At 38.9% G+C, this 15,009-nt stretch overlaps 1 protein-coding gene across 1 annotated transcript in view; it reads right to left on the bottom strand.

The window, feature by feature from the left end:
* The window catches only part of LOC144662456 (uncharacterized), an 87,072-nt gene that overhangs the window by 51,459 nt on the left and 20,604 nt on the right, over nucleotides 1-15,009 (bottom strand). The window contains 17 exon segments of the mRNA XM_078523264.1: nucleotides 460-642; nucleotides 1,026-1,397; nucleotides 2,970-3,235; nucleotides 3,348-3,778; nucleotides 5,898-6,095; nucleotides 6,520-6,645; nucleotides 7,025-7,221; nucleotides 7,691-7,814; nucleotides 8,054-8,150; nucleotides 8,296-8,546; nucleotides 9,086-9,274; nucleotides 9,725-10,009; nucleotides 10,516-10,743; nucleotides 11,220-11,306; nucleotides 11,915-12,028; nucleotides 12,231-12,319; nucleotides 13,098-13,288. Coding sequence (XP_078379390.1) covers nucleotides 460-642; nucleotides 1,026-1,397; nucleotides 2,970-3,235; nucleotides 3,348-3,778; nucleotides 5,898-6,095; nucleotides 6,520-6,645; nucleotides 7,025-7,221; nucleotides 7,691-7,814; nucleotides 8,054-8,150; nucleotides 8,296-8,546; nucleotides 9,086-9,274; nucleotides 9,725-10,009; nucleotides 10,516-10,743; nucleotides 11,220-11,306; nucleotides 11,915-12,028; nucleotides 12,231-12,319; nucleotides 13,098-13,288 — 3,428 coding nt within the window.

The raw sequence follows: 15,009 nt of genomic DNA, 5'->3' as shown, positions 1-15,009 counted from the left end.
TTGTTGTTATTTGACAAATCCAGAGCTTGATTTGTGTTTTATATACAGTCAACTCTCTCTAACGGACACCTCTATAACACAGACATGTCTGAAAGACAGACACCTAATGCCATTTATAATTAGTAACTCGCCTAGGGCTATTAAGATAGTAGAAGAGAAGAAGAAGAGTGCCTTTTACTTAAACAAGGTTGCTCTTTCAGTAATTATAAATTACAAAATTACTGCTATCAATAGAGGCCCTATAAGAATAAAAAACTACATTATTACATTACAGTAAGGATAATATTTAAAACGACATTAAAACTAATTGAAAAAAAGACCTTAATTAAAAATTACAAGTTCATTTAATAGTAGAGATGCTGATCTGCATTGTCATGATTCTATGAAAGCTAATTTCGTTTCATGGCAGCCATTTGCAAACTGCTTTAATATGCAGATTGGCAGATGCATTGAACATACCTCGTGGGCAGTAGTGTCCGGTAAAACATAACCCTGATGGCTTGGAAACACCTCGAAGACAGAAATAACCCTTTGGACATATGTAACACTCTTCCTGTGAGATCAAGTTGGTGAGGTTTGTCCACGTTCCTTCTACACATGGGAACTGTGTAGGACTCATGGTACCCCTGGGGCAGTAATGTCCTACAATATAAAAACATACCATGACCATTTTGCATCTTAACAATTATCTACAAACAAAATTTTGTTTCACAGTGCTGTAAACTTCATCAAGTTTTTTTTGTTATTTTTTGACAACTTTTTGACATCTTTCTGACACTTTTGTGATAGCTGTGAGCGGCAGAGATGTCAAATTCCATGTTAGCTCTTCCACATTTGTCACCTCTGTGTTTCTCACTCTTTGCATAAAACAGAAGTCATCAGAAAGTTAGCTAAAGTTGTCAAAAATTAATCAAAAACTTTTTCAAGTGGTAGCGTAATGGTGTGTAGCACTGTAATATGGCTACACAATATATTCCTGTTTACAAAAAAATCTTCACCCAAAACAGTGAGCATATTTTAATTACCTGTTGAACATTCCTGAGGTGGCTTTTGTATTCCTCCAGTCCCTGCCTCACATGACTGTCTTGCTGGACAGTCAGTACATTCCCTAGCATGAGTCAAGTTATGGTAGTCGGTGTATGTCCCTGCCGGGCATGCGTGAATGGTCTCATTGGGTAGCGATGAGCCAGCAGGACAGTAATAACCTGCGTCGCACTTCACTGGTGGCCACGTCAGACCAGGCTGAGGGCAGGCCATGCCTGAGATACATGATCGGCACTCTGATAATAACCCCCTGCGAGATAGTGAGTTAAATGTACCCCTTGGGCAGGCCACAGGTTCCCTAGAACCACTTTGACAGTAGTAGCCTGGAGGACAATCCTTGCAGTCCAGCTGACCTTAAAACATTAAGAAAAAGTTAACAACAACTGTGAACAAGTAAACACGTCAAACAAGTAAACACGTCAAACAAGTAAACTGTGAACAAGTAAACACGTCAAACAAGTAAACACGTCAAACAAGTAAACACGTCAAAAAGTAAACACGTCAACAAGTAAACACGTCAAACAAGTAAACACGTCAACAAGTAAACTGTGAACAAGTAAACACGTCAACAAGTAAACTGTGAACAAGTAAACACGTCAAACAAGTAAACACCTCAAACAAGTAAACACGTCAACAAGTAAACACGTCAAACAAGTAAACACGTCAACAAGTAAACACGTCAACAAGTAAACACGTCAACAAGTAAACACGTCAAACAAGTAAACTGTGAACAAGTAAACACGTCAACAAGTAAACTGTGAACAAGAAAACACGTCAACAAGTAAACTGTGAACAAGAAAACACGTCAAACAAGTAAACACGTCAACAAGTAAACTGTGAACAAGTAAACACGTCAAAGTGATTGAAGGGTCTTGCTACTTTTATAGTTAAAGATGAATTCCAGTCCGTACTGCGCAATCTCGCCTGCAATGTTTATGTGAGCCCACACGAAGGGAATGTTTACAAGCAAAACTAAAAATTCCGCGACAAACTTACCTTTTTCTTCACAAATAATAACGAGTAGAAGAACCTTGACGCTATTTCAAACCGACGTTTTAGCTCATCGGAACTTAGTAATGGCGGACTAAAAAACGTCATGTATGCTGTCACCGAAGTGTAACGTTGCAACGAATTCAAAACAAAAACGTAAACAAAGCCCGAGTCTGCGCATTACGGACTGAAAATCATCTTTAACGACTGCTTAACCTTTCAATTCCAAGAATCTGTTGGTACATGTACATGAAAACAGTATCCACTAGCTCAGGAATAGACCATATTCGTATTCTCAGTATTGGACTGGAACGAATCAGCCTCCATTGCAAGCTAGTTCCAGTCCAATACTGAGAATACAAGTAAGGTCTATTGCTTTTAAGAAATCACCTGCCTGCTTAGCAATTAAAAAAATCACCAACAGAAGAATATAATCTCCACACACATGTACCACATTTAACAATTAGAATACAAGCCTGAGTTTTCTATGAGTGAATAGTCGACGAACTGCAGCTGAGACTAATTGTCTAATTGTGTTTATAGAAACTCTAAACTGATTGCAGTCCAAAACCTACAATTTTATGTACTTTAAAGACAGAATTAAGAAAAAATTGTCCTTTTAAAAAGCAATGCATGCATGCATATGATCATGCTCTATCAGTGATTATATAATAACCTGAATTCTACGCGCATTGTGATTGGTTGTTACTTATGATCTAATCTAAATCGGAATAAAGGTTAGTTTTTTCATTGACTTTCAATTGACCATTTTTCTGTTTATACCACATTTTGATGTCATCTGTGATCTATTACTGAACAGACGCACGGCAAAATGAAATCTATTTGTTAAATAGAAAACGATCTGAGAACCAATCAGATTTATGGATTTCCAATAGAACACAGCTGAGTTTATACTTATAGGCATTATTTTCTACCTTGTGCTCCTTGTTCTTCAGTGTAAGTCCCAGGTGAGCAGGGGTGAGCATTAGGGTCTCCTGTTCTGTCTGGACAATAATGACCAGCTGGACACAGCCTATCACCAAATGCATCACCAGCTGGACAATAGTAGCCAGGTAAGCAGTCAAGGCACTGGTCTTGTCGTTCAAGCCCAATCTCTTTGTTGAATGTGCCAAGTAAACAAGGATGCTCAAATTGTGATCTTGTGCCCTCAGTACACCAATGACCAGGTGGGCATTTCAACCTGCATACACAAAATTGATGTTACAACTACAATAATCATTATTATTCTGCTAAGGGCCTCCAAGGGGGGGATGGTCTCGCTTGAAATTGACTGATACATCAATAACACAAACCTGTGGGCAGGATAGCCTCTGGTCCCTGCGGGGCAGAAATAACCTGGAGGGCAAGGTGGACATCCTTCGGCTTCACTTGCAGCACCAGTGATGTTACCATATGTACCAGCTGGGCAAGCTACCTCTCGCAAGCCATCAGGGCAGTAATAACCCAATGGGCATAAGCCAGATGGAGGGCGGGCAGATGTATCTGATCCTTTACAAGCATAGCCAGGATCGCAAGGTGTGCAGACAATTGCTGATTTGTTGCTGTAAGTACCAGCGGCACACGGCAATGGAACTGAGTTTTTCCTGCTAATTTCACAGTAATGACCGGCTGGGCATTCTATGCAACTGGTTGCATAACCCAAGCTGTAAGACCCATCTGGGCAATCAATGGGTGAGGTTGTAATATTTGGACAGAAAGATCCAGCTGGACAAGGTGTGCAAACCTAAGAAGACAACAAGCATGATAAGCATGCGAGCCAGTAAACATGAGACATGTGAGCCATGCGAGCCGGAAATCCCAAACCCCAATAAAAGGCTGACTGCAAGCTACCTGAACTAACTGTAGGCTAACCGGAGTGCTATTAAGCATGTGTTATTAGGGCTAACCAAAATGGCTCCCACGATTTGCTGGCTCACACTTTGTCAAGACCCAATCCAACCTCAGTTTGATTATGGGCAAATAGCTCCCATTTCCCTTATACCAACTTAGACAAGTGAAAACTGTCAGAAATCAGTTGCCAAAAAAGCAACAAAATCAAGACCTAAGAAAGTTTTATTCTGGATAAATCTTTTGCTAAAAATAATGTATACTAGGAACAGTTATCGAAATTTAGCCATTTAGAAGATTGAAAGAAACAATTTTCTTTACCTGCTGCTAATTATTTTTATATTATAGTCTTGTCAATTGCATGAGTGAAGGGCAGTGTTGTTTAAACAAATGATAGTTTTTGGATTAATGCTTCATATTTCATATTTTAGAACCTTTAAAAAACTAAAGGGCTTTGTCAAGCTATTTATCTGATACAGGTCATCACGGTTTAAACCTAATATCTTCAAGAGTACAATTCAAACATCACATACAAATACAAAAGCTCAGTGTATTTAATACTTAGTTACAGCATAAGCCTTCTCTTTGAACTGACTGGTGCAAAGTTTGCACTGTTTAGCCTGGTAATCTAAAGCAAGATGCAGTCTGACTGTACATCCTATGGTGTGTATTTTAAATCCCTTATTGAAATTAACTTTGATTTTGTTGTTTGCTTTAATAACAAGCATTTGCAGTAGTGTGTCTTTCAAGACCACACAACTGATCTTTCTGAGTCCTAGATCAGAATAAGTATACTTTCTATTCAAGGGAACTTTGAAATTATGTACCTGACATGTCTGACTCAAATTGCAATTCAATGTTTATAGACAGCTCCAAAGCAATGCTTAGTTATAATATTTAAAGCTTGTTTATTGTTGTTTTATTGTTTGTTACTCATTTGTTTATTTAATTTAATTGCATACATTTACTTTTATTGCTGTTTATACTCACGCCAGATTTGGTAGGAGGAAATGAGCTACCATTTATCCCCCTGCCTCCCTGCTAGCAAAAAATAAAGTTATATTTAAAGAGCGTTAGTTTTACTTGAATCTCATTCATTAAGTTGATTGCTTTTTAACTTTTAAATAGGTTAGCAAAGAATATTTCTTAATATGCCAAATATGCTGCAAAAGACATAAAATGAACAACACCTCACGAATTAGTTAAATAGCATTTCATTACATTGGTCATCAAATCGATTTCCAACTTAATCTTATGAATAACGCAGTTTACATAAAGCAAACAATGCTTACTATTAAACAAAACCATTTTTTAAGAAATCAATTACCCATCAGGTACATCAAAGAATGACCATATGGGGTAAAAAGAATTAATCCACCAAAACGCTTTTAAGTTTGACACCTAACCATGTGTTATAAGGTGCAACCAGATTTTTTTTATTTTAAATAAAGCAAGTAATAAATATAACTCTGCTTTAACTTTGTTTTCAAGATAGTGATGTATCATCCAGCGTTCATATTATTCTCTTTTTAATTGAACTTCAACAGGGGCATACATCTCTCCATCTTAACTAAAGGCCATTGGGCTAGACTGCTCTTTTTGAGCATTCTCTTATACTGGTTTCTCTTGGTAACATTTGAGGCTAACACCTGAAAACACTTAAAATAAATAAATAAATCAACTTTGTTTTACGAGGGTTGCATGTAACAGTCTTTCGACTGACAAACCTGTGGCCCTCGGATTCCTGATCAAATTGGAATTTAGAAGTGTTGGTTTTTGTGGAGGGAGGAAAACCAGAGAACCCAGAGAAAAACCCTCGGAGCAAGGACGAGAACCAACAACAAACTCAACCCACATATGACGCCGGGTCCGGGAATCGAACCAGAGTCACATTGGTGGGAAGCGAGCGCCCTCACCACTGCGCTATCCCTGTCCTATCTCATGTTTTTTTTTTTTTTTTTTTGGGGGGGGGGGGGGGGCGGAAGGATTCAGAGCAACCTAATAGCAAGACAAACCTGGGCAAGGCCAAGAGTGTAGTAACCGGCTGAGCATTGTACTTTGAAGTCGTCTGTTTTGGAGGGACATGCATATCCTGCTGGGCAATCAGTACAGTTCTGCTGTCCTCCTTTGCTGTATGTTCCATCTGGACATTCAATTTCTTGACTAGATGATGTACTAGGACAATGATATCCTGGTGGACACCAAGTGCAGGACTACAAAGTAATAAAAATTACAGTAAATCTGTAACTCTAAGAAAATAACGTTGAGAGTAGATGCATTTTGAATTTATACCATTCTACTGTAAGATCCTACAAGGAGCTAAGGTGACACATCAAGTGATCGTTTTTGGTTCTTAAGACAACACAAATGTTTTTAAACATTGGTGGTTTTTATACTAGAGACGTGTTACGTCTGGACGAGCTTAAGCAAACAGATTGTTGTTCCTCTGGTAAGGTATCTCTAGTATAACGACGGGCACAAGACGGATAACCCGTCTTGAATTAGCAACCTTTTGTTATTCGTCTCTAAAGATGCATTTTGAAAAGTAGCTCTTCCAGACGGGTAATATGTCTCTAGTATTAAAACAGCCATTGTCACTTTGCGATAGTTTGCATGGGTAGTAAGGTGATGACATACTGTTTGTGATCCAACTGAGTATGTTCCTGGTAGACAAGTCACAGTTTGATTAGTGTTTGTGTATGGACAAGCATGGCCTGCTGGACAAGGGGTACAGGCTATCTGTCTTCCAACTGAATAGGTGCCCTAAAGAGAGAGAAAAACAGAAAATGAGACAAATGTCAACAAGGATAGGACAGATCTGGTTCCCACTAGTGACGTAAGCTGAATCGGAAGCTTAAGAACCTTACAAAGTAGTGTAAATCTAGCAATGGAAGCAGAATCAGAATCAGAAGAAACAGGAAACTTTCTGATTCCCTTGTGCTTCCGATTGCGATTGCAACTTTAATTTCCACTAGAACGTAAGGCCCCTTACGGTTCCAACTCCAACTCTGCTTCTGATTACATCGTTAGTGGGAACCAGCCCTTACAGATCTGAGTAATCCATGGGATGCTTTACAAGACACATCTACTCTACTTTTTGTTCCCTTCATTTCCTGAATATTACAAAAAATGACACACATACAGGCAAGCATTTGACATTGTCAATTCCATCCTTGAATGGACACATCCATCCACTTGGGCATGGAGTACACCGCTCCTGGGCGCCCCACGAATAAGTTCCATCTTCACAGTCTAATTCTGTCGTGGCATTAGTGGATGGACAGTACTTTCCTTCTGGACAGACGGTACAAGACTGGTCATTGCCATCAGAATATGTTCCTAAAGAGAAAGATAAAAACACATTCTAATATTTTAGCTAAGATATCTACCCACTGTTATGGATGAGCATCTCTCCCAGGGATAGTACAAATATTTAAAGTTGCTGCATGTCACAGAAACTAGATAGAAGCAGCACCAGTACAGTGGGGCAGGAGACCAGGAGAAAATGTGCAAGAGGTGGAAGAAGAGAGGACAGGAAGCGGGATTTCTACGGGTGCAAGAACCTGGAGAAAACAAGTAAAATTTTGCAACATTTTATTATATTTTGCAATAGATACGGGACAAAGAGGAGGGAACCACTAAGAAAAGGGACAGAAAGCATGAGTAATTATAGGTGGGAGAAGTGGGAGTAAAAGGTATGGAGGTGGAAGCCTCAGACCCCCTTGTCCCCACCCACTATAAAAGCCATAAGTGTTGAAAAAGGCTTTCTTATTTTAAGCAATAAATGACAAAGAAGTTGTGAAGGTACCTGGCTGGCACTGCCTTGTGGGTGCCAGTGCAGTTGATGGGCACTCCATGCCTGCTGGACAGTCAATACAGATCTGGCTGAGAGCAACACTGTATTGACCCGGGTTACATGGGTCTGGGTATTTCTGTGGAAAGCATGGAACACTGAGCACCTTTTTTTGCCTCACATTAAATAAAGTATTAAAGGGAACATCAGTATGCTATTGAATAATGTACAGCTCATGAATAGCTGCTTGTTTTCATTATACTTAATATATATAGTATCAGTGGAAGGTAAACCTTTGGGGAAATAACATATCTTGGTTGGTGCATTTAGTTGTTTCATCACTGCAAGATGCCGAGACCTCAGTTAATGAATACTTACATCAGTGGTTGGACACTTATGCCCAGCAGGACAATCTAAGCATCGCACTGATTTGCCAACACTATAAGTTCCATTCGAACAAGCTGTTGGGTTTGACCTGAGAAAAGAATTGGACATCAGTTCTGACAGTGTGGCTGTACATCATTAAATTTATAAATAAGTCGCTTGTCTGTTTGCTTGACAAAGTTCTCACTCCCTAAGCAGAAATAATAAGTTCGTCAAGTATCACAACTAACACTTACTCTGGATTGGGACACTTGAAGCCTGCAGGACATGAAGTACAATTCTCTTTCCCTGTCTCACCAAATGTCGTGCTGCCAAGTGAACAGCGTATAGCCCTTTGCTTGGGTGATGGGCACATGTATCCAATTGGACAGACTGTGCAGTTTGCTTGTCCTCTTAAGGAGACACTCCCTGCAGCACAAGGTGTAATGACGGAGCTAGGAGATGGGCAGCTGTAGCCAGCAGGACAATCTTTGCAAGATGTTGCACCCTGTTGGAGATTTGTCTCATTATTTACTATCACAAGTTTAACTTTAAAAGCATACCAATTTTCAACTTTTGCAGCTTTCCAAACATTTGTTCAATCAATGAGCGGGAAATGTGGCCAAATGTTTGCAGAACATATAATGCAATTAGGAACACACTTTTGGCTGGAGTGGTTTAAACAGAATCCTCATTCTCATTCCCATAGCCCTTTCTTAGCCGGCTGGGCCTTGGCACGAGAAAACAAAGGGCTCTGGGGACACAGGATTTCCAGTCCTAGATTCTAGGACTTCCAGTCTTTATGTATGCAGTCATGACGTTAAAAAAATGTATAACAGAGTCGTTACGTTTTCGACTTCCGTTTAGGAATTCTTTGTTCCAAACAGCCAGTCAAAAAAAATCAAATTTATTCAAAAATCCTATGTCCCCAGAGCCCTTTGTTTTCTTGTGTAAAGCCGGCTAAGAGAAACAAAAGGGCTATGGGGACGAGAAGGCAGAATCTTTAGATTAGAGTATGCCACCATATATAGAATGTAACATACAAACCTTCTCACTGTAAGTGCCAATAGCACAGTGTTTTGGTGCCTGAGCCGGATCAGTACAAGCTTGTCCAGCTTCACATTCTGTACAAGATGCATTTCCTTGAAGTGAAAAATACCCAGCTAAACAAGGAACAGGAGGTTGGGTGACATTTGCACAACTGTAGCCAGCAGGACAGGGAGCACATCGTGGGATCTGTTAAATAAAGAAACGGATGATAAAGGCTATAGGGTATTCCATTTGCACATTAAAAATGGCATGTCTGTTTACATGGTGCCAAACAGCTAGCAAGGTGTGGCACAATTGTTGGGACACCACTCTCAACTCCTTTAATGCTGATGACAACCTGTGATAGAAGGTGTTGTATTTTCTACAGGGGTGGGGGAAGAGATGTGCAGACATGGATACGTATCTCCTGATGCAGGGAAACCCCAATTGTTAGTGACAGAACTGTAGACTGGAACCAGTACACTTTGGGTTCTGAAGGTTGATTTTATGTGTATTGCATGAAATTTATACCATTTCTCTTGGTTCTGCTTTCTTTTCTTGAGGGTATAATAAAAACTCTTCAGTTATCAGGTTTTGACATTAACCTAATGAGTTGACTTCAATTTCTTTCTGTAATAATTAAGCTAATAATCATACCTCTCCACCATTATTCCAATATTCTCTAGAGGAACATGGTTGTGGGGACTGGCTAGGATCATCACATGAGTGCCCTGCTGGACAAGGTGAGCAAAATGATGCCCCCGTACTAGAATGTGTCCCCAAAGGACATGCATGGCAAATGCCAACTCCAGGTGGACTGTATGCTCCTGGAGAACACTCTGTTGGTGATATCGGTACAGAACCATTCATGCACGAGCGCCCTGCAGGGCAGACCTGACAAGCTGATGCGCCACCAAGGCTGTATCTACCATCTGGGCATTTCTGTTGGCAGAAAGCATTATGCGTAATGTGATTTCAATCAAATTAAATGGTATTACTTCATCAGGTACTTACCAGAGTCCCGACTGAAACAGACATTTGATTCAGATTATCAAAAATGGTTCTGTTTATTGTGTGGATTTTTGTAAATTCACAAAGAAACTTTGTAACTTGTACAAAGAAAACTAATCATGACATACGTAGTTAAATTAGTTTAATTGTTACATCTTTGATGTACTTTCAGCCTAAATTGGTGATTATCTTTGCACACTTCTCATGTCTCTTGCTACCATGTTTACAAGATAGCAGTTTGCCTTCTGTCAACTTTCTGCTTTATGGAAACTACCAGAAAAAGACCCTGGGGAACAATCCTGGTCGCACACACTCAATTCACATTAGGAATCGCTGTGTCATACTCTAGTTACAAGACACAAAGGCATGATGTGCAGGTTTCCCCTTCTACGAAGTTTTACCAGATATACTGGTACAAACCAGTTTGGTATACTTACAGTACATCTTGTTTGTCCTGATATACTGTATTCTCCTGCAGCACAAGGAACAGGTGTACTGGATGGATTTAAACAGGAATGTCCTGCATCACAGGCCTTGCAGGTAACTGCCCCAGTTTCATTGGAATAAGATCCATCAGGGCAGGGCTGAGGCGCATTTGCAGGAGAAGGACAGTAGTGACCAAGGTCGCATGGAATACATTGAGAGCCATTGCTGTATGTTCCAACCTGAGGAAACAAATGCCATTTAATAATAATAATAATAATTTATTAATTTATATTGCGCTTTTAACATATAAATGAGCAAAAGCGCATTACAATATTAAAACTTAAAAATATTAAAATATACTAACTATATACATTACAATATTAAAACATAAAAATATTAAAATATACTAACTCTATACACATTGTTGACTAGATCTAAAAGTTAAAAAAAGCTAATTTAAAAAGATATGTTTTTACAATCAACATTAAGAACCAGACAAAGGGATTACTTCAGTACATTATATAAAGCACATGAGCTCCCCATAAAACACTAATCTATTTACAACAAAACAAAACCAAAACAGCTGATCATTGGTCACAAAAAAGTCAGTCACTTAACCCTGTTAGTTAAAACTCAGCTGGGAAAACAATGACTCTGAGGAAAAATTTAATCTAAAAAGTTTTATAGGCTTTAAAACAATGTTAAATATACTCACAGCACATGTCACAGGTGGAAGTGCAGGATCAGAACAGATCTTTCCAGCTGGACATGAAAAACACTCTGTTGAAGCCTCTGGTGAAAACTGTAACAAGAACAGTCAATCTTTTTAGAGAAAGTTTAGTCAAGTGTTCCCAAATGACCATATGTTGATGGTACAGTATGGGGTAAGGAGAGCGGGGTGGTATTAGTTTTGTTCTTGTTTTTCATTCTATTTTTAATGGGTGGGATAAATTTTTTATATTTTTAATAGCATATACTTAAGTGTATTTTAATTTTAGTCCTACGTTTTATACATGAGCCTCTGGCTCGGACATTGAGGGAGACCTCGTCCCACGTATGGACAATAAAATTGTATTGTATTGTATTATTGCATTGTAGTGATTAGGATGATCTGCTACTACTGCTGCTGCTGCTGCTGCTGCAGCTGCTACTACTACTGATGATGGTGATAACGACAATAATGATGATGACAATGAAGATTAGGATGAATATCATGATGATGATGACAATTATGACAAGATGGTGCGATAATGACAAAGAGGATTACAACAATAACAACTAATGAGTTATGAAAACCACAGTGACACAATGGTAATGAAAATTGGCAAGGAGCTAATGATAACCATGATGACCACCACAACATGTCAATGGATGACTTGTTAATGTGAAAGTTAAATGTTATGATTTTACCTGACCAAAGACACACAGCGCAGGTGCACTGTCTCTTAGAGGGCACCGGCTTCCAGCAGGACATGCCTGGCAGGATGACCGCCCTGTGGTTTCAGAGTAGTATCCAGGTGCACACTAAAAAACAAAAGTGTCAATGATCACCACAATTAATAACTCTGGTTCAGACACCAGTTGGCCAAAAAAGAAAGGGTCATGAAGGCTGAGATGATCAATTTTACAAGAAGGCAATAGCCAAGCTACAACTTAACACTACTCTTAATTATATTAACTCGATAAAATGTAACTGCATGCTTATCTATTTATAGAAATAACTTACCTGAGTACAGGCAGTTTGTCCCTTCACTGAACTGAAATAACCCGCGGGGCATTCATCTGGAGGTTGTGTGGGATCTGGACACCTGTGTCCTGTTATCATGTAACAAAACATTTAATAAAAAACTAAAACAAAACCATGCCTAGAGATCTGGCATTTCAGCTCACAGACAGAGTTGATTTCCAACTTAAATACTAAAAATGAAACGTCTTGATACCACATATAATGAAACGTTGGAAATCCCTGCAAAGTAAAGCATTACAGCTGCTTTTGCTGCCAACAAATGATGGAAAGCAATGTTGATTTCATAACATGGTCCCTAAGTTAGTAACAGCATCCTAAATTACCTTAATTTTTAGCGTCATGTTTACAAAAAAGCCCTTTGCTGGCAATTATTAGACAACTGCCAAAAATGTTATGACATATCTTTAAGGACCCTGATCAGCCACGCTTTTATTTTTGTTTACACACGAGAATGTTGGTATTATATTTTTTGTGGAGGGTGCCTAAAGGAAACAGATCACTGTGAGACTGCTAAGAGTGTGATATGATTTTGCTTTGCCATACAGTTTTTGTAATTGCGATGGCATCGAAAGTGGCAGACTAGTATCCTTTAAGTTCCACTGATAAATTTCACTCCAAACAAAGAATGATAAAATAACTAGTCAAATAATCGATAATTTTAAAAAGCATTTGTGGCAGTTTAAGACCTCAGTAAAGCAAACACACAAGGATGGACAAGGAATTCTTTCAAACATGCAAAATGTTTAAATTTAGATGGCAGAGAAAATGGCGGAGGCTGACTAGGATCCTTTAAAGACAGTGTAAGAAAAAGTCAACTGACAACCAAGGGTGAGACCAACACCTTACCTCTATCGCATTCAATACAACTAACAGATTGTGTTTCATTTGCATAAAACCCAGAAGGACAAGGCTGTGGACTAGCAGTGATGAGTAGTGGACAGTAATACCCTACAGGGCAGTCATCACAGGACATGCTTCCTTCAGAGGAATAAAATCCTCTGCCACATGGCACTGGAGCCTCACTCTTTACAGTACACCTAGAGAGGACATGATGGGAATCACATTAAATGAGTTTCTATGGCATGTTGCCATGCAAGATAAAGGAACCTTGCATGGAAATGATAGATTTATTGTTACCCACACTGCCATCTGCAAGACTTGACAAGATAATCAGTTTTTACCGTCCATGTTACAGCTAATTTCTTATTAGATAACATCACACAATTTGTAAATGCTACTATCAATGCTAGAAAAATTTGAAAACAATTAAGAAATTTAGATATTGTTGTATTGATGTTCAATCTGCTGTCTAATAGAAATATAGTTGTATTTTATTCTCTTTTTTATAATACAAGATGCATCTACATTTCAGTCAAACAAATGAAATTTCCAAGGAAACTGTAAATCAGGTGATTTGTTACCGGTAATAGCAGAAGTGAGCAAAACAGTGCAAAAGTACTGTTGTGTGATATGCATGAAAAACACTTGGATGAATGTTAGGTTAATCAGATGATATCTGCAGCCTGTCTGTATAACAACTGGCCAATAAGTATGAATGAATGAAACATGATGTGGATGGACTGTTGGATAATCAGATATCTTCAGCTTGTATGTGTAACAACCAGCCAATACGTACATGTATGAATGAAACATGATACTGATGAACTGTTGGACAACCAGGTGTTATCCAGCCAATACGTATGAATGAATGAAACACGATATGTATGGACTGTTGGATAAGCAGATGATATCTGCAGCCTGTCTGTATAACAACTGGCCAATAAGTATGAATGAATGAAACATGATGTGGATGGACTGTTGGATAAACAAAAACGCAAAAGTATGAATGAATGAAACATGATGTGGATGGACTGTTGGATCAGATATCTTCAGCTTGTATGTGTAACAACCAGCCAATACGTACATGTATGAATGAAACATGATACTGATGAACTGTTGGACAACCAGGTGTTATCCAGCCAATACGTATGAATGAATGAAACACGATATGTATGGACTGTTGGATAACCAGGAGATATCAGTAGTCTGTCTGTGTAACAACCAGCCAATACGTATGAATGAATGAAACACAATATGGATGGACTGTTGGATAAGCAGATGATATCTGCAGCCTATCAATGTAACAACCAGCCAATACGTATGAATGAATGAAACACAATATGGATGGACTGTTAGATAACCAGGAGATATCAGTAGTCTGTCTGTGTAACAACCAGCCAATACGTATGAATGAATGAAACACAATATGGATGGACTGTTGGATAGCCAGGAGATATCAGTAGTCTGTCTGTGTAACAACCAGCCAATACGTATGAATGAATGAAACACAATATGGATGGACTGTTGGATAACCAGGAGATATCAGTAGTCTGTCTGTGTAACAACCAGCCAATACGTATGAATGAATGAAACTCGATATGTATGGACTGTTGGATAACCAGGAGATATCAGTAGTCTGTCTGTGTAACAACCAGCCAATACGTATGAATGAATGAAACACAATATGGATGGACTGTTGGATAAGCAGATGATATCTGCAGCCTATCAATGTAACAACCAGCCAATACGTATGAATGAATGAAACACAATATGGATGGACTGTTGGATAACCAGGAGATATCAGTAGTCTGTCTGTGTAACAACCAGCCAATACGTATGAATGAATGAAACACAATATGGATGGACTGTTGGATAGCCAGGAGATATCAGTAGTCTGTCTGTGTAACAACCAGCCAAT

This window comes from Oculina patagonica, chromosome 8 (genome assembly GCF_052425735.1).
Source record: "Oculina patagonica isolate OP01 chromosome 8, crgOcupat, whole genome shotgun sequence".
Taxonomy (NCBI): domain Eukaryota; kingdom Metazoa; phylum Cnidaria; class Anthozoa; order Scleractinia; family Oculinidae; genus Oculina; species Oculina patagonica.
The sequence above is the reverse complement of the archived record's forward strand: the minus strand, read 5'-3'. Positions and strand labels throughout refer to the sequence as shown.